General features: G+C 37.9%; 1 protein-coding gene across 1 annotated transcript in view; it reads right to left on the bottom strand.

Moving 5' to 3' along the window:
• Nucleotides 1-23,463, bottom strand: part of ncapd3 (non-SMC condensin II complex subunit D3) — a 45,424-nt gene that overhangs the window by 10,798 nt on the left and 11,163 nt on the right. Inside the window, exons 8-27 of the mRNA XM_002937980.5 lie at nt 23,183-23,316; nt 20,827-20,899; nt 20,226-20,351; nt 18,943-19,195; nt 18,091-18,156; nt 17,156-17,236; nt 15,940-16,013; nt 11,341-11,475; nt 9,805-10,025; nt 8,720-8,911; nt 8,504-8,601; nt 6,989-7,104; nt 5,083-5,190; nt 4,182-4,296; nt 3,997-4,104; nt 2,666-2,904; nt 2,492-2,571; nt 1,958-2,095; nt 1,711-1,844; nt 865-1,064 (exon numbers count right to left, since the gene is read on the bottom strand). Of these exons, the coding sequence (XP_002938026.3) occupies nt 865-1,064; nt 1,711-1,844; nt 1,958-2,095; nt 2,492-2,571; nt 2,666-2,904; nt 3,997-4,104; nt 4,182-4,296; nt 5,083-5,190; nt 6,989-7,104; nt 8,504-8,601; nt 8,720-8,911; nt 9,805-10,025; nt 11,341-11,475; nt 15,940-16,013; nt 17,156-17,236; nt 18,091-18,156; nt 18,943-19,195; nt 20,226-20,351; nt 20,827-20,899; nt 23,183-23,316 (2,691 nt within the window). The remainder of the gene's footprint in view (nt 1-864; nt 1,065-1,710; nt 1,845-1,957; nt 2,096-2,491; nt 2,572-2,665; nt 2,905-3,996; nt 4,105-4,181; nt 4,297-5,082; nt 5,191-6,988; nt 7,105-8,503; nt 8,602-8,719; nt 8,912-9,804; nt 10,026-11,340; nt 11,476-15,939; nt 16,014-17,155; nt 17,237-18,090; nt 18,157-18,942; nt 19,196-20,225; nt 20,352-20,826; nt 20,900-23,182; nt 23,317-23,463) is intronic.

Genomic DNA, 23,463 nt, shown 5'->3' with positions numbered 1-23,463 from the left:
TGAACAGAGCCTTATGTTCAGCTCTCCCTGACAACTCTCCTTAAGAATTTCAGCTGAACTGATAAACGCTCCATGCTGCTATCGTCCTTTATTTTAGAGACTGGAGAAACAGCCAAAACTGGCCATGCTGCCTCCCATTAGCTTTAAAGGGCAGACAAATCCTTAGGGAGTGCCAAAATGTCAGGAAGATACTGTCTAAAAACTGCCGCATATGCCATTAGCTTCATAGTCTCTGAATCAGCAGCAATGGCCAATAATAGTATAGTTTTTCCAAGAATAATATAATCAAATCCTAAATACATTATACCATTAGAGGCAGTGGCTACCGACACCCAAAATACAGGAAGAGATAGAGAACTTTGGCTTCAAATGCATTTTTTATCCAGTTAAAGGTAATGTGTCCTTACACCCTACCATTACCTTCCTAAAAGCAGGTTACCTTGTGGTAGGTCAAAATTAATGCATAAACCATCTGCCCTGCTGAATATATATACATGGGCCATAGTGGCGGATGTAATAATACCACTAAGCATGAGAACCAGAGGAAGCACTGTTGTATACAAAAAGGAGATAAGAACTAAAGGTAGTAGCTGCCTGAAAGAACTTACTGTTTCTGCAAGTACAGTGCATAATGAACTGACATGGGCTGCCCACACATCACTGTTAATATTTAAAAACAAACAATCTATACTTTGAAAGTACATTTTTAATGGTAAAACTATTTGCAAGGTGCAATGTTTTATTACAATCATAACAGTAACCCTTTATAAGATTTTTGGATCTAAGTACATTGGTAACACTTTATACATTGAACGTGCATGCAAGGCCAAAAAAAGTTATTAGAAAAAGGATTATCTTACTGACCTGAGATATAAGCTTTTTCTGAGCTGCTTGCATTACGGCATTAGCCATTGCCATCTCATCATCATCAGCACCGATGTCTTCTCCGGGTTTTGATCTCATTGCTGACAGCTTAATTTCTTTACTGCTCATTATGTCAAAAATGTCAGACAGCAATTCATTGGCTTCCATATCAATAGGTAAAATCCCATCCACAAAGCAAGCTGAGAAAAACAGAAACAGCAGAACACAGCAAAGCCAAATGAGCTGCAACATGGGTAGTCTGGAGACACGAAAGGAAACCAGCAGGCACATATCATTATAACTTTGGAGGTTGAGAACAGACATTAACATATTTATTATGAACAATTTGTACAAGTGTAGCAGTGAGGTGCTGCAGGCTGACCAGCTGGTTCTGATGAGCCTTAGGTGGCCAATCCGTAGCCCTTAAAACCCTGTCTAGTCAGTCTCTCAGGGGCTCTGAATGAAAGAGACACAGAGAGAAAGGTCTTTGAACCCAGTGCATAGGAGCCTATGTACCTCTTTACATGTTAGTACCTGACTAGAGGTCTGTAAATATTATATTATAGTATATTTTTGTTGTAACATGCTGATGTAAGCTGTCATTTCTATTTGGACTGTTTACTTTTACTCTGCCTTTATTTTATTTTGCTGCTGGCTGAATAAAAGCCATTTCTCTTTAACAGACTTTTTGCTGTCCTGGCATTTACTCTGCTTTATTCTGGCGTGACCCTGCCATAACACACAAAATATGTTTTGTAAAAGCATTGCTAAAAAGTTAGAAATCATATAAACTGATTGACTGGCTTTTTGTATCAGGCATATCGTGGAGTGCAAAGAACAGCATACCTAGTACATTGTGGCTGATCTTGCTGGTCAGGTTAAATCTCTGCTCATCTGTGAAGTGTTCCAAAAGGAACTTATAGATCTTCATTCGTTTGTCCTTGTTTTCTTTGCCCTTCAGAGAGAAAAGGGTCCTCTCCCTGGCAAAATAATCAAAAGTTTGCAAGGTGTAGATAGTAAAAAAAACAAAACATATTATATATATATATATCTTTATATATATGTATGCAAAACACAATTATGCAGCACATACCTCTTTGTCTGTTCAAATTTATTGTACTTCTCATGTTTCTCATAACTGTTGAAATGGAATATGCACTCTATAAAATGCTGAGAAAACATAACTGGATTCCTCTTCAGGAGGAGGTGAACCAGACAGAACTCCCCAAACCTAAAGAGTGGAAGAAAGACAACATATTCTTAAAAAGAGAATACTAAGAATATTAAGAGTTTATTAAGCTCAGCTTAAAAGTAGAGACCATCTCTTCTGTTATTTGTTCCTTTTTTAAAGTTAAATGCACCATGATCCCTTTAGTGAGCACTGTGGTAACCAAAATGCTCTCACCTGCTTAAGTTTCATTTGGCAGAAATTTCTATGATAATCACCAGTAATGGCACATGAGTATGAAAGGGTAATTTTGATCCTTGTGGTTTATTTGGAGAAGACCAACGTGATTGATATGCACTGTGTGCTATCAGCTTTAGGCACTGATTTATTTAATATAAAAACAACAAAAATAATAAAATGGTTTCTTCTTCTAAACCTCACGCTGAAAAGATGACTTACTTGGCTATTTCTTCATCAGGATCAACTAGCACACTGACAAATCTGAAGAAGAGGGAGCCTTTCCATTTAACAAATTCTTCCTGAAGTCAAAAAGAACAGAAATTCATATTGCACAACAATAGTTTGCAAATATTATCACACAGGTTATAGTACGTTTTTGTAAAAAGCACCTACCTGTAGAAGGTTGGTTAGCATGATAAGAGTTTGCTTTCGGATGAAGGGGTCTCGGTCTCGAAGGCAGACTGAAACATTGGGTATGTATCTATCCACCATTGTAGTGTAACGGATGCACAAGTCACATATCACAATGATAACATTGTTACGAATGGCCACATCATCACAAACCTCAAGCTCTCTGGCTAGTGCAGGAATGCACTTTTTAGCCAGGTCTTCATGTTGTAGACAGAGTTTCCCTATAAGTTAAATAGAATCCCAGTAAGTAATCTACTATTAAAAAAGACTAGAATGGAAAGAACATAAAGATATTCAATAGATCCAAAACTATCCAGGCACCCGTTCTTAGAAGTGGCATGGCCTATTTATCACAACCATTGCTGTCACAAGTGTATTATGTAAGCACATGTAACTGACAGTAACAAAGACTGGCAATTAGAATGGGTCACACTGAATTTATGATATGGCACCTTAACAGGACACCACCTTGCATGATAAAAGTCTGCTGAATTCAAATTGAATGACCAGACTAGATCAGAGAGAGCGCTCAAGTGCACAGCACATAAAATAAAAACCAATGCCCTCAGTTTGAAATAGGCAAAGAATATTTTAAAATGTCCTAAAGCTACATCAGTCCAAGAACTATTCATCAGGAGCATTGTATTTTTTCTGAGGAATAATAAAGTTTGTTTGAAAAGCAATAATCTTGGACAATTTTTGTGATTTGGGCTTGGACCCCTGGTCTATATGGAAAAAAAAGTAATGCTACAGCTTTTACCATGCTAATTTTCCAACACACAAAACAAGATTCTTTAAGGTATGGTTTGCCGAGATGCAGATGGAAGTGGATACTAAAACCGGACTGGCCTACAGAAAGCCTTAACCTCAGCATTCAAATTCAGCCCATAAATGTTAACTGCAAGCCAAGACTGAATCTCCAACCTCACTAATGTTCTTGTAGCTAAACAGCAGCATATCAAACCAACAGCATTCCAACTACATGATAACAGCCTTGGTTCGGAAATGAGATATTGTACTGGATGATTTTATTCATTGTGTTGCATCTACTGGACAAGTACAGTGCAGCTTGAAATACGGTTACAGAATTATTTATTTGAAAAAATATATTTACAGGAAATATTTGTATATTTATAGCAATTTAGGGAAGCAACTCAATGTGCAATTAAAAGAAAAACTAAACAAAAGGTCTATAGAACAAGATACATTTTCCAACTACATCCCCATCTAACATCCAGTCTCATGAACATACTGCAAACACAGCTATATTTCCTTCTTTCTCTTTCTGTAAATACAACCATATATGAACCTACCAAGTGTTATGAAAGCATGTGCCCTAATCAGAGGAGGCATGTTGGACCCTTTGAACTGTGAGAGTGGTTGGGAAAGTGGAGGATCCTCGCTATCAGAACGGCAGGAATCTAGATAACATGAAACAAATATAATCAATAAGGCAACTGCCCTGGAAAGCTGGAAACAAACTTAGAAAACTACTCACTTTCTTCTGTGGTTACAGATGAGGCCAATATGGATTGAACCAGCAGCAAGACACGTTTCTCCACCCTTGCAGGGCACAGCTGGGCTGCTTCCCCAAGAGTAAAAAGGTGTTTTACCTAAGAAATATACACATACTTTCATGACGAAGAAAGACAAAAAACAGCATTTCAGCTTTTTAAATTCTTTTAAAGGAGAAGGAAATGCATTTTGGCATTTTATTGCTAATAGATTAGTCGCAAAGTGCAAGCCAGAGCACTATTTATTCTGCAGATCGCTTTACCATACTTGAGTAAACAGCCTTAGAAGCAGGTACCATTTTATCTTGCTCTGACTTCACTTCCCGGCCTGCACACTGCTCCTAGAACAGCTTTAAACTCAAATTACACAGCAGAGATGGGAGGGGGAGAGAGCTGATATGGGAGGGGGAGGAGGAGCAAACAGAGCAGATTTGTGCCGTGCCCTGAAGGATTTTTCTGAGAACAGGAAGTCTGACACAGAAGATCATGTATACAGAATAAAAAGGAAAGAAATGTGGTGTTTCTTTTCACTGAGGACTCAGAGAAGCATTTCTGTAAGTGCTTATGGCTGTATTTATATTGAACTTTCGATAATGCTTACTTAGTTTTCTTTCCCTTTCCTTCTCCTTTAGGATTTCATGTTTGGTTAGCCATAAAAAAAAGTCCCATTTTATGTTTTTTTAAGACATGCTAGCCACATTTAGAGCACAAATACATATTCATATCTTTATAATAAGAATGTTCTTGTTGGCCTGTGACAAAACTATTTCTCCACTTTGATTAATGCCTTTCTACAATATTTCAGTGGAAACTCAGTGTCATTGTAGTGAAGTATGTTTCAAAAGATGCCACCAACATTCGTAGCTGCTTGGCTGGCTAGCTCACCAGTAAATCTTGGTCCAGCTGTTCATCCTTGCAATCAGTCATCACAGCAGATGAGATGTAATCTTCACAAGCTGAGACAATCTCACCACATACATCATTTAAAAGATCCTAAAGACAATTCGATACAGTTAATTTGAAAATATATGCTATATATATGCACATGTTATGCTATGTGGTGGGTCAAACAAACATATTTAATCTCTTTATAGTCAAATGAACAACAGGATCCCTCCCGTACGAGAACCAGGTAAATCACTTTTTCCAATACATGTACATGCATTGTTCCAGTATATCAGCTGGTTGGTAATGGTTGGCAAGATCAAAGTTATCTACATATACTTATTTCACCTATCTATGCACACTTTTTCTAGTGTTGGTTATTGAAAAAGAAACCCTTAACTTACTACAAAACCATTTACTGCTGGATCATTTTCAAAGAATATTATTGCCTACCACTACATCTGCATGATCCACTAAAACAAAATACTGAGGCTAAGCGACTTGGGTTACACGATTTTATACTTAGCAACAAGCTTGGCAAACAGCACAAAATATGCTTTATATCTATTCTGTTCTTAAGCCAAGACTATTATACACACCTTTGTATACACAGTGAAAATTATTGCTTGGAAAAGACAAGCAAGCATTAGAACTCATCAAATTAACATTGCCACTAAGGAACACTTTCAACTGAGGTTATAAATGCAGTCTAACATGTAACGTTAATCAGAAACTTTTGTATTAAGAACCTGCTAACTCTTAAGCACAATTACTTTTTGTGCTTTAAATAAGAAAATAAAATTAAAAAAAATAAAAAAAATAGTTATTACGTAATGCAAATAGGTGGAAAAAAAAGGCTTTTTTGTGAGGAATGGACACCCAAGTGAAAGTAAAAAACAAGTCAGTTTATTTTCTCAGCATATAAAAGGAGTTCTTCACCTTTAAAGGAGAATGCAAGTCAAAATTTAAAAAGCATACTGCCCAATAGTCCTCCTATTGTTTAGTAAAAACGCCACACTTTTGGCTCACCTAATCAAATATTTACTCAGTCACACTTACTTCAGATTTTCTAGAACAGGCAGCCATCTCTAAAAAGGTATTCTCCCTTCCTTTCCCTCCTTGCTTCATACTGCACATGTGTTTCATCCCCCCCCCCCCCCCCTCTGCCAGATCTGCTTCTGATTGGCTGGTGGGTATGTGTAGCTCAGAACAGCAGACAGGATCAGAGAACAGGAAGGCTGCCGCTGGCACCTACAGGCAGGGAAGAGAGATTTCAGTGATGTCACTGTAGTCTTCACACTGCTGTAGGCTGCCAGCACCATATCTCAGAGAAGCAAGCAGGGATCTGGGAATTTAGTAATGCCTTTAGATTACTTTTAATTTATATTAACCTTTCATTGTCCTTTAAATTAACTTTTAGTGAGATGTATTTAATGATATACTGACAGTTTGCAATATTTTTAATGTTTTTTCAGTATTTATCTTTTTGTTTAGCAGCTCTCCAGTATGGTATTTCAGCAACTATCTAGTTGTTATGGTTTTATTTGACCTAGCAACCAGGCAGTGGTTTGAATGAGAGACTGGAAAAAAGTATAGTAGATGGTCTAAATAGGAAGTTAAGTAATCTAAAGTAACAATAACTATAAAATTGTAGCCTCACAGAGTAATAGTTTTTACCTGCTGGGGTCAGTGTCCCCCATGTAAAATGCTGGAAATAGGTAGAGGAGGAAGGCAAATAATGCAAAACCTATAAAGAATAATGAACAAAAATTGCTAGAAATACGGCATTCTATAACATACTAAAAGTTAATTACCCCTTACAGCTATTGTTCTGCTGAAGATCTACTCTAAGCCAAAAAATATTAATAAGAGATGGGAGCAGCTTGAGGTGTTCATAAGACATTACCTGTACCCCTTCTGGTTTATCAGTGTGTGCATGGCAGAGTTTCTGCAAAGCTTCCACTGCAGGACTAATCACCTCTGGTGAAGACTTAAATTCTTTTAACCAGGACTTGACATGATCTACCAAAGAAAGACATTAATGTGAAGACATCAAAGCCTTGTCTATAAATCCAGGTAAATTGTACAACCTTGTTAAAATATATGCTACAAAATCCATATGGAATTTTTTTTAAACGTCAGTAAAAAAAGAATATACAAGGTAATTAATTTCTAGTTTTTGAAAAGCTATTGTTGCAGGATCAAAAGCCTGTATTATTTTGAATCACTACCCAACAGGAGGTGAGACATGCAAAAGGAACATAATTTAATAGGGAAGCACAAGGCAAATGTTTAAATCAGTAGCCATTCAAAACACCAAGAACACCAACACTTTAGGAAAAAGCTGTAAAACAAGCATTTCTTTAAAACAGAAATCCTTGCCAAAATAAATTATTTTCACTGAAACTTCCAAAACTACAAAGTTTGTATTTCAGAAGTAAAATTAAGGGAGAAGCTATATCGCTACATTCAAGGGACACCAACAATACTGTAAAAATGTTGTGAACCTTATAGTCCATGATACTTACTTTTTGGATCATTTTGTGTTACTCTGCTCCTTTCTCAGCCTCCAGTATGCACACAAACATGCAACTGCACACCTCTGCTATATAAACGACATGTCAACCCAAAAGATAATTTTTTGTCTAATGAAAGAAAACTCAATTCTAAGCAACTTTTTAAAAATGATTTTAGTACAAATTTTTAGTGCTTTAAAAGTCATGTGCAAATGTATTTGTTATTGAAAGCAGCATTTGCTGAACTCCTGGTTATGATTTTTTAAACAATGTTGCAAAGGTCAGTCTCCTCCAGCAAGACAAATCTGCTGGCTTGTGTTACATTGTCTCAAGAGCGACCAGGGCAGAGAATACAAAGGAGAGCGACAAACACTGCTTTTAATAGCAAATAATATATGCAAATAACTTGTAACAAATTTACATTGCAAAGTTGCTTAGAATTATGTTTTCTTTTATTAGGCAAAATTGTGTTTTTGGAGTTGACTTGTCCTTAAATTACTGGTGCACCATGTTTCCATAAGCCAGGGTTCACACAGTGACAACTCAAGAGGAAGCACTCCAACATATAATTAGAATGCCTTTATTAAGCAGTTTTGGTGTGCACCTGATTTTTTTGAAAAATAAAAAAATAAAAAAAGTAAAAAAATATACATATGCTTAGACACCATCCAGACAAGTATGAACTATGGGTTCTGATTTCACTAGTGAAAATTAATGAAAGAAAAAAAAATGAGTGAATATTTCAACGGGCTCTACTACAACAGCCTGTTTGGCAGCTTATTGGATTTTGACAGAAAAGTAAAACAAAATACCTGATACTAAACAGTTTCTAACAGCCTCTGCATTGGTTGCCATTTTTTTTTTTTAACATTATCACTTCCCCCTTATCCCCAATATATTCTTACCAATTAGATGTGTTCTAGTGTTTGCAGGGAGGTGCTTAGCAATGTGGCCTATTACACATAATATGTGCCCAGTTGTGCTGATGTCTGCATCTCTATGCCTGGGGAGCAAAAAAGTGAACCAATATCACATACTGAAAAGGCAGGAAATTCTCTCATTGAGAATTGGGACCATTTAGGCTTCACTATAAAAAGATGAGAAAACAGGACTTTTCCTACCTGCTAATATTCTCCCAAGACTGAAGAATTTTTGTGTAATCCAACTTTGGCGAGGAGCCTGCAACTTTAGAAAGTATCATCCATGCAGAAGCAGTGTGTTCAGTCTCCGTGTGAGAGATCAGGTTGTTAATAAAAGTCGATGAAAATTTATCTTGTTTTGACCACAAGTGAAAGGCCTTTGTCAGGTAACGGCTGATGGAAAGAGGGACAAGAGATGCGTAAATATTGGTGTTACACTGTAAGACTGTAATGTTATGCCAGCACTAATTCGTTTTCAAACTGGACAGGAGTAACAATACAAGACACTATTTTACAGGCATATTTTATATATGGAATTGATTATCAGCAGTTATGATAACATAAATATTATGGACTACTTTAATTTATTTTTCACATTATGTTAAAATGCATACTGGCTTAATTATTAACTAAACAGCATTTTTTCAGGATAACGATCCACTATGTTAAACCATAGGGCTCATCAACTGGAAAATCCTGTGCACAGACAAAACTTTAACCAGGCGTGTTGTGTATTAGGACAATACACCCCCATTAAAGATTAACAAAGGCATCATATCAGCACAAGATAAATCATACAAGAGGTGGAGTTGGCAATATTAGGGGTTGTTTTGCATCCACATGTGCCTCATAAGCTGTTCTTCATTTCACACCACAAAGGAAAGAATGAAGGTTTGGAAATGTCATGGGACAGACAGATTTATGTTTTTGAATTACATTTTTTAAAATTGTGACTTATTTTCGTGGCATGAATAATAATATGACATCTGTTTTGTGTTGTAATACCTTGTGAATGCAATATTACTCTTTTTGTTCTCAGGCTCCCTATTTGTAACACATTTGCTGGAAGATAATCTAATTAGAAAATAGGAAGTGGCAAAATGTTTACATGACTGTACTTATGCCCTACTTTGTGCATACATGGAGCACTATATAGGTTCAAACATATTCTCAATTAAAGATTAAAAAAGCAGCCTTCGATGTGGGTATTTCACATAAACAACTGATAACACAACTTTAACTGGATTTAAGAACAGACATTTTAAGGAGGCAGGTTTCTCTCCTACCTAAGGTCTTGGCTTTCCGAAGTAAGAAGTTTCAGCAAGTCCCATGTTAATTTTTGCCTCTCATCATCTTGTTTAAAGCGATTATAATGTGTAATGCTTTGAAGCAGAAGTTGGTCAAGACATTCAAGGGCTTTTTCCTGCACAGAGCTTTCAGTATCCAGAACCACAGGAATTAGCCCAGTCAGCCAGGCTTTCTGAACAAAAACACTGTGAGGCTGAGCCTATACATACACAACAAATATACAAATTCAGTTTTAATATACTTTTGAAACTGTATTTATTTAAAGGCCTTTTTGTATGATGTAGACAGTGATATTCTGAGACAATTTGAAATTAACCTTTTTATTATTTTTGGAATTATTAAGTTCCAATTTAGGTCCAATTTATGCTAGCAATCAAGAAGCGGTTTCAATGAGAGACAGGAATATGAAGAGTAGAGGGTCTGAATAAAAGAGCAGTAGTTAAAATGAAGAAAAACAATAAAATTGTAGCCTCACAGAGCAATAGATTTTGAGCTGTTAGAGAAAGCAGAAGAGGAATGTGTGAAAGAAAAAAGAAACCATCTTGTTTTCTTAACTCCATCTTGTTCATATCATTTAAAATTAGAGGGTTTTGAAACAATGCTTAAGTTGTTTTTCTCCACTCATTAAGCCTTCTGACAAGGGGCCTCTGGGCTGGGCCCCCCTTTGCCTGCTCTGGTTTTAGAGATAACAGAGCTAACTACTTTTAAGGGCTGTGGCAGACAGGGAGACTAGTCGCCCGCGACAAATCTCCCTTGTCGTGGGCGACTAATCTCCCCGAAATACCATCCCCACAGGCGAGTATATAAATCGCCAGTGGGATGGCATACGCATTGCCGCGACAGAAGTTTCCACGACTTCCGCAAGTTCGGGGAAATCGCGGCGCCGCATATGCCATCACACCGGTGATTTAGATACTCGCAAGTGGGATGGTATTTCGGGGAGATTAGTCGCCCACGACAAGGGAGATTTGTCATGGGCGACTAGTCTCCCTGTCTGCCCTAAGAGTGTTTCAGAGCAAACTATAATATGAGCATGTGTTTTCACAATAATCATATTGGAGGCAGCACTGTCTGTATACTCTCTTCATACGAATAAACTTATCTACAATCAAACTGGCCTATCCAAGTTTCACTTTAACAAAGGAAATAATTTAAAAACTATAAAAATATAACACATGAAGACTAAAGAAAAGTTGCTAAGAATAGGCAATTCTATAAAATACTAAAAGTTAATTAAATTGTGTACTAACCCTTTAATAAAATAAAGTCTGACTCCCTCAAGACAACTAACAATGGCAAGATGGGAAAGTTTAGTGCAGCAGTCAGAATTTTTAGTCATACGTCAAGATAAGAACAGCAGTTCTCTCATAACAGTAATGTGGAATATTTCAAGCAACTTCTAAGTACAACTGACAAGTGACTAGACAAATTAGTTGTAGTTTGGTATGCATCATTTTTTTAAAATCAGAGTTAAAAGAAAAGGGTTACTTAAAAAAAATATTTATATAAATTACCAGAAGAAGCTCAGTCAAGGAAGTCAGTGCTTGCTTTCGCACAGATACTGCAGGATCCCTGCACCTGTCCTGCAGTGTAGAAAGATCTTCCGAACTGCAGGGAATCAAATTGAACTTTAGCACGTTCACCAGAACCTACATTTAAATAAGAAAAAACACAAACATAACTAGATTTTAATTTGCTCTCTAAATACTATCCTATTCTTACCAAGTTCTGGGTTTCAGGTATATAAATAACTAACAATGAATTAAACAATGAAGTGTGCATTTCACAGAAAGGAGGGCCCTGTTTTTCTTAGAACAATGATGCAGTGGTATCAAGCCAGAACAGCTATTCTGCTGTGGCAAATTATTGCAGATGGTAGCTTTAATGCAGTAGCAGGTCCTGCTACCTGATAGTGTGGCTATGATTAAAAAAAAAAAATGAACTTTAAATGTATTGAGCAATTACTCTATAACACTCTATTTTGTAGTTACTTTAGTGTAATTGCATTATTCACAGTATAGTGCAAATGTATGTCTTCACTGCTGAAGGGCAAAGCTTAGTGCTGGGTAGTGAATAGCACACAACATCTGAGTGCAATATGAACCAGCCACGTAATGTGCTGCATGAGGGACATAGGACTTGCTTGTCCCTCATTTGTGTGAAAATCTCTAAAATAGAGAGCACATATAAGTGCAACATACTGCAGATAACTGTACTTATGTATCAGCTATATGCAGCTGACTTAAAACACTGGTTTAGATGGGGAAGGTAGCTGCAAAGTAAGAAGAATTTCAATAGGCAAAATACTACACCCATCATATATCTAGTATAAATAAATTTAAAGCAACTGGACTTAAGTACACAAATAGGTATTCAACCGCACAGCCCTTAGATCAGGCTTCATGCATCAATCCTCGCAAGGCACACCGCTGAGCCATTCAATACAATCCAAATATAGAGGAGAGCACCATAAAGCAGAATTCTGCTAAAATTCTATTTCAGACCAAAAAACACAACATGTTTAGGGCAGTGTAACACCCTTTATCAAGTGTAAACATGTTGTGTTTTTTGGTCTGAAATAAATAGCATTTTAGCAGAATTCTGCTTTATGGTGCTCTCCTCTATATTTGGATTGTATTGAAGGGACTTGTTAAGTAATCATTGAAGACGTTTCACTACTCATCCGAGCAGCTTCTTCAGTTCAACTGACTGGTATGGGAAGTCCTCAGCATATATACTCTTCCACTAATCCAATCACAATGGCACTTAGTAACTCTTCAGAAAGGTGACATCTGAAACTCACAGAGGTGTAAATGCTGTGGAGTTACTTTGAAAGGATTACCAAAGTATCATGCAACTCTTCAAAGCAGGTGTTACTTGTTAGAGTTACATGAATGGATGTGTGAAGAGTTCTGAAACTGCCGGGGTACAGATGTTAGAACAGCATTGTATGTAGCAGACAGATGGTGTCGAAGTCCCCCGCCTCTGTTTAGGGATGGTTTCTCCACTTTGACATGAATGGCCACTTTTACACCTCTTTCAAACCAGCGGTCTTCTTTGTCCAAAATTTGGACGTTGCTATTTTCAAAGGAGTGTCCCTTGTCTTTTAGGTGTAGAAATACAGCCCTGGCCTGTAGTGTTCGCCCTCCTATGCTGAGCCATTCGCTTGGAGAGCAGTTGCTTTGTCTCACCAATGTAAAGGTACACTGGACTGCGTATACAACATTGCTTTGCTTTTCCTTTGGTGTTGGATCCTTTGGGTGTACAAATTTTTGTCTTAGTGTGTTGCTAGGTTTGAAAAACACAGGGATGTGGTGTTTGTTGAAAATTCTCCTGAGTTTCTCCGACACTCCTGCTACATATGGGATGACTATATTGCGCCTTCTCTCTGCCTCAGGACGGTTATTCCTTTTGGTGTTCCTGGTGGGCTTAGTTGCTCTTGTTTTGACAAAGGCCCAGTCTGGGTAGCCACAAGCTTTCAGTGCTCCTCTGAGATGTTTACATTCCTTGTCCTTGGACTCTGTAACAGTTGTCACACTTTCCGCCCTGTGGTGTAGAGTTCTAATGACACCCAGTTTGTGTTTCAGCGGATGGTGGGAATCGAACAACAGATATTGATCCGTGTGAGTGGGTTTCCTGTATATTTCTGTTTTCAAGATACCCCCCTCTTGAATGGATATCAAACAGTCCAAAAAAGCAAGTTTGTTCTCATGGACATCCTCCCTTGTGAACTTGATGTTGTTGTCCACTGAGTTAATGTGTTCTGAAAAGGCCGCCACTTCGTTGGATCTGATTTTAACCCATGTGTCATCTACATACCTAAACCAGTGACTTGGTGTAGTTCCATTGAATGTAAGTAGGGCCTTCCTTTCCACTTCCTCCATATACAAGTTTGCTACAATGGGAGAAACTGGTGAACCCATTGCACAGCCATGTTTTTGCCTGTAAAATTGGTCCTTGTATTTGAAGTATGTGGTGTTAAGGCACAAATCTAACAATAAACATACTTGGTTCGGACTGAGTTTTGTTCTGCTGCTGAGGGTGTTATCTTTCTGCAGTCGATTTCTTACAGTCTCAGTAGCCTCTGTGGTAGGTATACATGTGAACAGTTAAGTGACATCATATGATACCATAGTTTCTTCTGCCTCTAGTTTAACTCCTTGAATCTTGTTGACAAACTCTTTGGCATTTTGGATATGATGCACTGTTTTACCTACCAATGGGGCTAAGATGTTGGCCACGTATTTTGCAATGCTGTAAGTCACTGAATTGATGCTGCTGACAATAGGCCTGAGTGGTGCTCCATCTTTATGTATCTTGGGGAGTCCATATAAGCATGGTGTAGCTTCTCTGGGGTACAGGCGGTGGCATAAAGCTCGATCAATGGCTTCCTCCTTTTCAAGTTGTTGTAGGCAATCTATCACCTTTTTCTTGTAACTGCTGCTTGGGTCTCTCCTTAAAGGTTCATATGTATTGATATCACTGAGTAGCGAGGTAATTTTGCAGTGATAGTCCATCTGTCTGCTACATACAATGCTGTTCTAACATCTGTAACCTGGCAGTTTCAGAACTCTTCACACATCCATTCATGTAACTCTAACAAGTAACACCTGCTTTGAAGAGTTGCATGATACTTTGGTAATCCTTTCAAAGTAACTCCACAGCATTCACACCTCTGTGTCACCTTTCATTACCGTAATGACATTTTTTGACCCATGTTCCCCCCAACTTTACATAGACAAAAAAATAATAATAAAAAAAATATTAAAAATAATAAGTGTGCAATAAAGGCACAAATATTTACAATAAAAATTGAAGTATTTGAAATTGTGCAGTGAGGATTTAAAGAATTTAAAGTGGCATTGCTTAAAGAATAAGTAAACCTTTTTTTTTTTTTCTATTGTTAAAATTACTCTAAAAAGCCTCCCAGAATAGCCTACCTTTGTCACTCTCTTCTTTTTGACCTGGATCCTGAGTTACATTCAGCTGTATTCTTCTCCTTCCTTGTGCAGAGGGAAGCCCCGCCCCCACTTCCTGTTCAGCTCTCTCACTACACCGACAACTTGTCGGAGTGGAGAGAGCCCTTCTGCGCATGCCTGGAGGCGCACCCGTGCAGACGCGCGCCAGCTTGACAGAAGGGTGGGGGCTTCCGCTCCTCAGGAAGGAGTTGAAAGATGGCGCATGCGATAGTATGACGCCACGGGTAAGCGCTGGAAACAGCCGATAACAGGAGACTTATATTAAAAATGAATGTATGGCAAATTGTAGAGAATAGTTTTGTAACGCTAAATATATAGGGTTTTTTTTTTTGAACATTTACATCTCCTTTAAAGTGACATTGTGAAGAGTCCAGTAGTTGTGGTGAGTGTGTGTTGGTGTGTGTAGAATGTCATAGGGCCTAGCATTGCACCTTGAGTGCTTTAATAACTGCAGCTGATCAGGAAAGGAGCCTGTGCAGGACCATTGTGAGAATACCACATCCATGAGCCGGCACATATACCTCCTGATATATTACTCAGCTCTCAAAAGGCACTGTGCCTTTAGTTAAATTTTAAAGAAGTTTTACATTCAAAACAGGATCCAGCCAAAGACATGATCAAAAATGGCGGGCTTAGATCCCCCCAAAAAACAAAACTTATTTTTTACTTGGATTGTCATTGGAATCATGCCCTATTTATTAGATTTAGCCTTAGCCAGTTAATAAATGTGCCTGCTGTTTCACAGGTGTCAATATTAACATTTCAGAAAATCCTACTTGGGCGATACCAACCTAAAGCTGACAGCACATATAGTATGACCATTGTCCAATTTGTTAGCGGACAGTATTCGCAGACTATGTATGGGGCTTTAGAGGGACTCCCTCTAAATCCATTGTAATGTTATTTAGCCATCCATTGTAATGTTAATTAAACACATCTATACCCAATACCTACCAATAGTAGATGCAGAAGATCAAAAGATAATTGATAAATCAAACCTCTTCACCAGATAACTGCTATTTAGTTTTTTTTGGATTAATTGCATAAAATCTGAGTAGATTAACCAGCGCCAATTGGGTTAAACTGTATGTAAAATAATCTTGATCTTTGTTATGGCAAACAAGCAAACAGTACCTGCAATGCAGATTTTCTCACATTTGTCTTCTCATCTCCTGCTCTATAGCGTAACATTGTCAAGACCTCCTTTCCTGTTAAAAATAGGGCATTAGTGAAAGATGAATGGCCAGTAAGTAGGTTTACATATGGTTTATTTTTAGAGTTTGTGCTAAAAAGCTAATTCTTGTCAGTGACATCATAAGTAAAAAGATGACAGTATGTTAATCTCACATATTAATTTTTCTTTGAATACTGTACAGGTATGGGATCTATTTTTCAGAAACTCATATTAAGAGCTTTTTTTGTTATGCAAAGACAGTACAACTCCAGTTGGGGGAAACAAGAGGGGGGAAAAAAAGAAGATGATCGGCCCCCGCAAGTGCTAGGCCGCGCACATTGGGAGCAAGCTCCCAGTATGGGCAGCCATGTTATTTAGCATGCATGCACATAACAAAGCATGACAGAAAGGTCTAGAAAACACTAGGCTGTGAATATTTTGAAAAACTGATCCCCAAAGCTAGAAAGGTGCTAGAGGAAAATCAAATATTTTATTCCAAAATCAAAAATATGTGAGTAAATTCCCACCCTGGGTTTCTCACCTTCAGAATGGTGTTTTGACAAAGGGCAGACTTATCATAATGTGAGATTAGAGCTCCCAACAGAAAAATTAACCCACTTTCAATTCATTCCTAAAGGAATTTTAGAAGTGCATTAAACAATGGTTTAAAGTCAAGGTTTACCATTTAATAAATATGCTTTTAAAAATCCCATAGGAAAGAATTGAAAGTGGGTGATTTTTTCTGTGGTGAGCTTTAATCTTAAGTTTTAATAAATCTGCCCCTAACATTTGTATAAAAATAACCAAAGGCAGATGTGAGGAAAGCATTTTAAAATTCCAATTGCAAGTTTTTTCTTGAAAAGAAAAAATCAAAATATGGGGAAAAAAAAAAAAACAATTAGAATACAGACACTACTGTCTTTGTTAATACAGAGGTTTCCTTCAACCTTGTTACTATTCAATCATTAGTCAATTTTAACAAATATAATTAGCCTTAAAATAAATAGACAGATATTTTAACATCACAAGTAAAAAAATACAAATTGCCATAGAGAAAAATACAAAATACATGATCCATTATACACAGAAATGGAAAAAGCATTCTTTAAAATTGTCTCACAGATCAAATTATGTGCGTTTCATCCTAAATAATATCATAAAAAGTGATATACTTGCCATCTGAGGTTAGGGTATCACTACTGTATGAAACTTCCATGGTTTTTAAAGTAGCCATGGTTTTTTGAGGATGTGTTGTACCTAAAGGGTATGAAAATACAATCAAGCAGAGGAACACCCAAAAAAATCTACAAATTCATAATCAATTAAATCCAATCTTAAAAATATCATTCTTTGGGCAATTAGATTGCAAGCTGTTCTCAAATGAGCCATTGTGTCCTTTAATTTGGTTAATTGTAAAAAATGTAGCAAAGGTTTTATGTAAAACCAAATTAATTGATGAAGCTACTCCTGATTACTGGGTACAGGTATCGGACCCCTTATCCGGAAACCCGTTATCCAGAAAGCTCCGAATTACGGAAAGCCCGTCTCCCATAGACTCCATTATAAGCAAATAATTCAGAATTTTAAAACTGATTTCCTTTTTTTTATGTAGAAATAAAACAGAACCTTGTAATTGATCCCAACTAAGATATAAATAATCCTTATTGGATGCAAAACAATCCTATTGAGTTTAATTAATGTTTTATTAATTTTTTAGTAAACAAGGTATGGAGATCCAAATTATGGAAAGACCCCTTATCCGGAATACCCTTGGTCCCGAGCATTCTGGATAATGGGTCCTATACCTGTATTTGATTTTTTTTGTCTAGCTAGGCAGCATATATTAAATTTCAATGACTGCTAAATCCACCTAGACTGTTAGAGAAAATATCCTATTGCACATCCTATTTTACCAAAGCTACACATATGAGAAGGTTGGACTTGCAAAGTAAAAAGGTCATCAGGTCCTTAAGTTTTCCACCTGCCAGATATATCTTATACAGCATGGTTAGCTAAATAGCTTATCTTTGCATAGAAAGGTGAAGCTTTATTTGAAAAAATAATTTTCAACATAAGTTATAAAAGAACAAAGTAACTTTCATTGGCATTACCTGCATCCACAGTGCCGTTCCCTGTGTTTTCAGTGATATTTGTTCCAAACACAGTACGACAAGAACCTAGCCACAACAAACAAGACAAAACATAGTGAATATGTGTTTTCAGTAAAGAATTACTTAAAGCCAGGTGCATGCTTTTGCCAAATAAAGCAGTCTCATATATTGTAGGGCAGAACATCCAGAGCCACTGTTCACATTAGCTAGCCTAAAGCCGTCTTTATTGGCTTTACATTTTTAAGTTTCTTGGCCTGTGTACAGAGCAAAACCATATTCTCCCTGACTTATATTTCTTGGCAAGAAAATAAAGTCACATGAGATAATATTGGTTTATAGATGTGGTATTCTCACAATGGTTTTGCACAGACTTCCTTCCTGATGGCTGAACTGGGGGCCATACTGGACAAAGAAACACTCATATGGCTAAGATCACCATTCCAGGATCATAACACAGCCAGGCCCGAGGTCACAAATATTTCCCAGCAGAAGAAGTTGGCACAGTATGAGCCTTTTAAGAAACGATTGGATCTTCTCCCGATATCCCCATCTACGGGTGGATCGATATCTGGACAATTTCAGGCCAGATATTGGTTGGGACGGCATGCCTGTCGTTCCTGCCCCTACACGGGCCGATAAGCTGCCGAATCGGTCCAAGGGACCGATATCCACAGCTACAATTGGCACCTATAGCTTGTACAAAGATCAATATGAAACGCTCATTTAAGGCGGAACTCCAACTGATGATTCCTGGTTCACCAAAGCCCCTGAACCACTGTCATGTTTATAAGGAAACTGTCCAGGTAAGAGGGCATATTATAACTGAAATGGAAGCGCTCTTCCTATACTTACTGCCCTGCAGTAGCTCCTGCACCCCATCCATGGAAGTGGTGCCATTCTTTTCCATGCACTGAGCTAGGCAGGAAAGTGCTTTACTGCGGACAGTGGGAGCTTTGTCAGAGCAACGGCTGAATACCACATTCTGGAGCAGGAATTTATGCTGCAGAAACTTCAAGTTTTCATGAGGCAAGGAAACATCTGCTTCTCTTTCTGGTAGATCTAGCAAAGCAACTACCACTTCAAGCGCAAACACTCTGTAAGAGATCTGAGAACACACAGGATGTTATCTACTTCAATCCTTCTGGTCCAATAAACTGATATGTTTGACCTCATTAAATCTGAGGGCAGTAAAAACCACATTACTAGGGTAGTACATGTTATAGTGAACAATTAGTATATGATGCAGAGAGAGACATCCCAAGACAATTTGCAGAATGTTTTTAAATTTTTATGGTTCTTAAATCATTTACATATTTTGTTGTGCAGGAATTGGACCTTCAACAAAAAAAACAAACAGTCATGCACATAGATAGGCAAATTAATTTTTCTGATGGCCCCAAGTTATAACAGTTATTGACGGATAGTTTTTTTTTTTTCGCCTACACATTATCTTTAGTGAGTGGGGTTTAGCAAAAGACAGGGTGATGCGTGCCATCAAGGCAGTGGCACACGGGGAGATTAGTCGCCCAATATTGAAAGGTTATCGTGGGCGACCAATCTCCCCAACATGCCATTCCACTGGTAAGAATGTAAATTGCTAGTGGGATGACATATGCATCCCTTCAGTCGCCTGAAGTTGCCTTGTAAGATAACTTCGGGTGGCTTTGGAAAAAAGTAGCGACGCGTATGCCATCCCTCTAGCGATTTAAATTCTTGCCGGTGGGATGTCATCTCCCTGTGTGCCACTGCACATTCTCACTGGTAAGAATGTAAATTGCTAGTGGGATGGCATATGCATCGCTTCAGTCGCCTGAAGTTGCCTCAATAGCGACGCGTATGCCATCCCACTAGCGATTTAAATTCTTGCCGGTGGGATGGCATCTAACTGTGTGCCACTGCCCTAAGTGTGCACCACACTGTAACCTAACGAATGTAAAACAGCATAGACACAGGTAGAGCATTTAAACAGTTTGAAGAGCTGACTGAATTTGGGACGAAGAGTCACAACTCTGGTTTCATCTGCTTGGCTCTACAACAGCACCTATTGTAGTGTGAATATTATTTTGTGATTATTATTATGGGCAAACCATTTCAAAGATCAGCAACCAAGAGCAAGGGGGGGAAGACTTACTTACCTTAGAATTTTTTGAATACTTGTATAACCATTCTATGAAGGCAGCATATTCTGCATTGGGAAGCTTTTCCATGAGTTTGACCAAAGCCTGAGCTGCATATACTCTGTAATCTGCCTTATCTGGAAACTATAAAATGCAAAAAGAGCTGCTAGAACAACTTTGAAGAAAAGGTGAGGGGGCAGAAAAAAAATTAGTTGATATAATAGCGAGTTTCAGTACCTATTTGGTATTTATATTACAGTAGGCTTTTACATTCTCAAGGAATAGCAGCTGCATTCAGGAAAATCAAACACTATGCCATAAATAGAAAATATTTAAAGTCAACTAAAGAGCAAGAATTTCTGGGGACACCAACTTGGGAGGCATTCTCTGATGACCTTAACGGCTAAGCTGAAATCCCAGGGAACTGTTATGGTTTGCTGGTAGAGGAGGCATACCTGCATCACTGGTGGTGCTTTACAAATTGGCATCCTCTTAAGTTTTTGAGCTTTCCTTGTTTTTTAAAAAAGCTCAGTACTAGAGAAAATATCTTTAAAACATAGATATAACAAAAGCACTATGAGTTTTTCTATTTACAGTAGGGTCATTAAAATTATTGTACCTTGACACAAATATGTTGCAGCAGAATGTTCAGCACAGGGATAGCACCTTCTTTCAGCTCATTTACCAAAAAACTAAAACAAATACAGAAAAAAAGGATTCAGCAAACTTTTGACCCTTTAATTACTCATGGAGGATAGAATGCTAAATATATGCCATAATTAAAGTTCAAGTAAACCCAGGAAAAGAAATAAGTCCTAATGCCATTGCATAAACAAGTGTCTCATGGGTAGGCTCAGGTTTCCCTATAAATCCTAAGGTCTGCACTAGATTAAACCAGAAGGGTAAGGGCAGCTTGTTACTGGCCGAAAAAATAATTCTTATTTGGTATGGGGAGATACAGGGACTAGTTGCTCTGCTGAAAACAATAAAACCTATTTCTAGTCAGTCTAGTCGCTGCATGACACATGCCTTACATTGATTTTAATACAATGGGAACCCTTTTGTAGAAACTCAATTTCTAGAAAGCTCCAAATTACAGGAAACCCTCCTCCCATATGTTCTATTTCAATTAAATATTTCTAATTGAATTCAATTCTAACAAATCCATGTTGGAGGAAAACAGTCCTGTCGGGTTTACCTGGAAAAACCCAGGTCCCAAGCATTCTGGATAAGAGGACTTATATTTATACATACTAAATTAAAATGTCTTTACTCTTTATTTCAGACCATTTGTAGATGTGGAGCCATCACACAATTTGCAATTGGCAGGAATAAATTCTAATATTTAGTTTTACAGTGTTAAGAAATTAGGTCTTTCCAAATTTCATGTAAGTGGGGACTTGGAATAAGAGTTTGTTCTAAATTAAAGATAAAGAACTTATCACAGACAATGGAAATCATGTTTAGTTGCCTTCCTCAGAACAGATTGTGCCCAACTGTAAAATGGATGTATCTTAATGATTCATTCATGCAGCCGCTCATAGATATGAATGCATATATGCTGGCAGAGCATGCTAGCAGTGAATATTATAGCTGAGAATATTATAACAGCTGAAGAGTTACGGATTGATGTGGGCAAAGCTGAAAACACAAAAACGAAAAACCATTTACGCATAATAAAAAGCAATTCAGTAAAACACAAAGTTTCCATCCCTAAAGCTGGCTATCTCTAATTGGATGAACCAACGCCACGTCAAACTGAACCTAACAAAACTAATGATCTTTCCGCCTAAGCCTGGTCCTACCCCCCCCCCCCCTTTCTATTTTTCTATCTCTATTGATGGCACCCTCATCAACCCGGTCGACTCGGCGCGTTGTTTGGGGGTGATCTTTGACTCCTGTCTCTCCTTCTCTGACCATATTAACACCACTGTCAAAACCTGTCACTTTTTCCTGCCCAATATTGCCAAAATCCGTCCCTTTCTCTCTACTGCAACAGCTAGGCTGCTCATGCATGCTCTCATCCTATCCTGACTTGACTATTGTAACCTGCTGCTAATCGGCCTCCCTAACTCCCATCTTTCCCCCCTACAGTCTATATTAAATACTGCTGCCAGAATTCTCCTCCTCTCATGCAGGAGAGTTCAAACCCTTCCCCTGCTAAAGTCCATATCGTGGCTTCCTATTAAACAAAGAATATTTTACAAACTCCTTCTCCATTCGTCTGCTCCTCACTACATCTCTTCCCTTGTGTCTCCGTATGTTCCTGGCAGTCTCCTTCGTTCCTCGCAGTGCAATCATTTTGTTGCGCCCCCCACTACTACTGCTGTTTCCCGCCTTAAACCTTTTTGCCTTGCTGCCCCTTACATTTGGAATGCCCTCCCTGATTTCCTCCGGAGAGAATCCTCCCTCAGTCTTTTTAAAACCAAACTAAAAGACTACCTTTTGGAGCACTCGCCCAGCACCTGACCAGGGAACTAGCACTTATATTGTAATGTCACCCACTGTGACCTACAGCACTTATATTTGCCTATTTGTGTCTGTAAGTTACCCTCCCATATAGATTGTAAGCTCTACGGGGCAGGGACCTCCATCCTCTTGTGTCTTTGACTCTTAACTTATTGCAACTGTATCTTGTATTTATTTGTGCTTATTGTAATACTTTGTATTTATCTATTTTAATATCCCTGTTTATATTAATGTATTCTACTGTACAGCACTGCGTACATAAGTAGCGTTTTATAAATAAAGTTATACATACATACATAAAGCAGGGCTATTCTAGTGGAGTCCCATGAGAGCTGCATTTGGCTGTCTGGATACTTATGGCATGCTCAAGATATCTATAGAGCTGTAGTCACCATGGCAATCTGGTGACTGCCATTTCTCCAGCCATGTGTTATACTGAATAAAAATGGATAAACTTTAGTTAGTTTCACTATATGGAAAATGTGCCAGGATTCTGCAGGCCTCACCTGATAAATCGTAAAGCTTGATTTCTTGCACTAATAACAGGAGCATTGATGACCAAAAGAGCTGAATTAGAACCTTCTCCTCCTTTCATCATCAAAATGACACTGAGCAAGCGCTGAAAAAGGCGGCGCACTGTCTGCAAACAAACAAAAAGGATACATCGTTTAAGCAATGTATACATTAAACCCCTGTAAACCCCAATGTATAAATTAAACCACTATTATCAAGTCTTTCTTGTGCAACAAGCTCAGAAACAACCAGACAAATTCATCTTTTACATAAC

The sequence above is a fragment of the Xenopus tropicalis genome, chromosome 7 (genome assembly GCF_000004195.4).
Source record: "Xenopus tropicalis strain Nigerian chromosome 7, UCB_Xtro_10.0, whole genome shotgun sequence".
In the NCBI taxonomy this organism is placed as follows: Eukaryota; Metazoa; Chordata; class Amphibia; order Anura; family Pipidae; genus Xenopus; species Xenopus tropicalis.
This window is presented reverse-complemented; position numbering and strand designations above follow the sequence as displayed.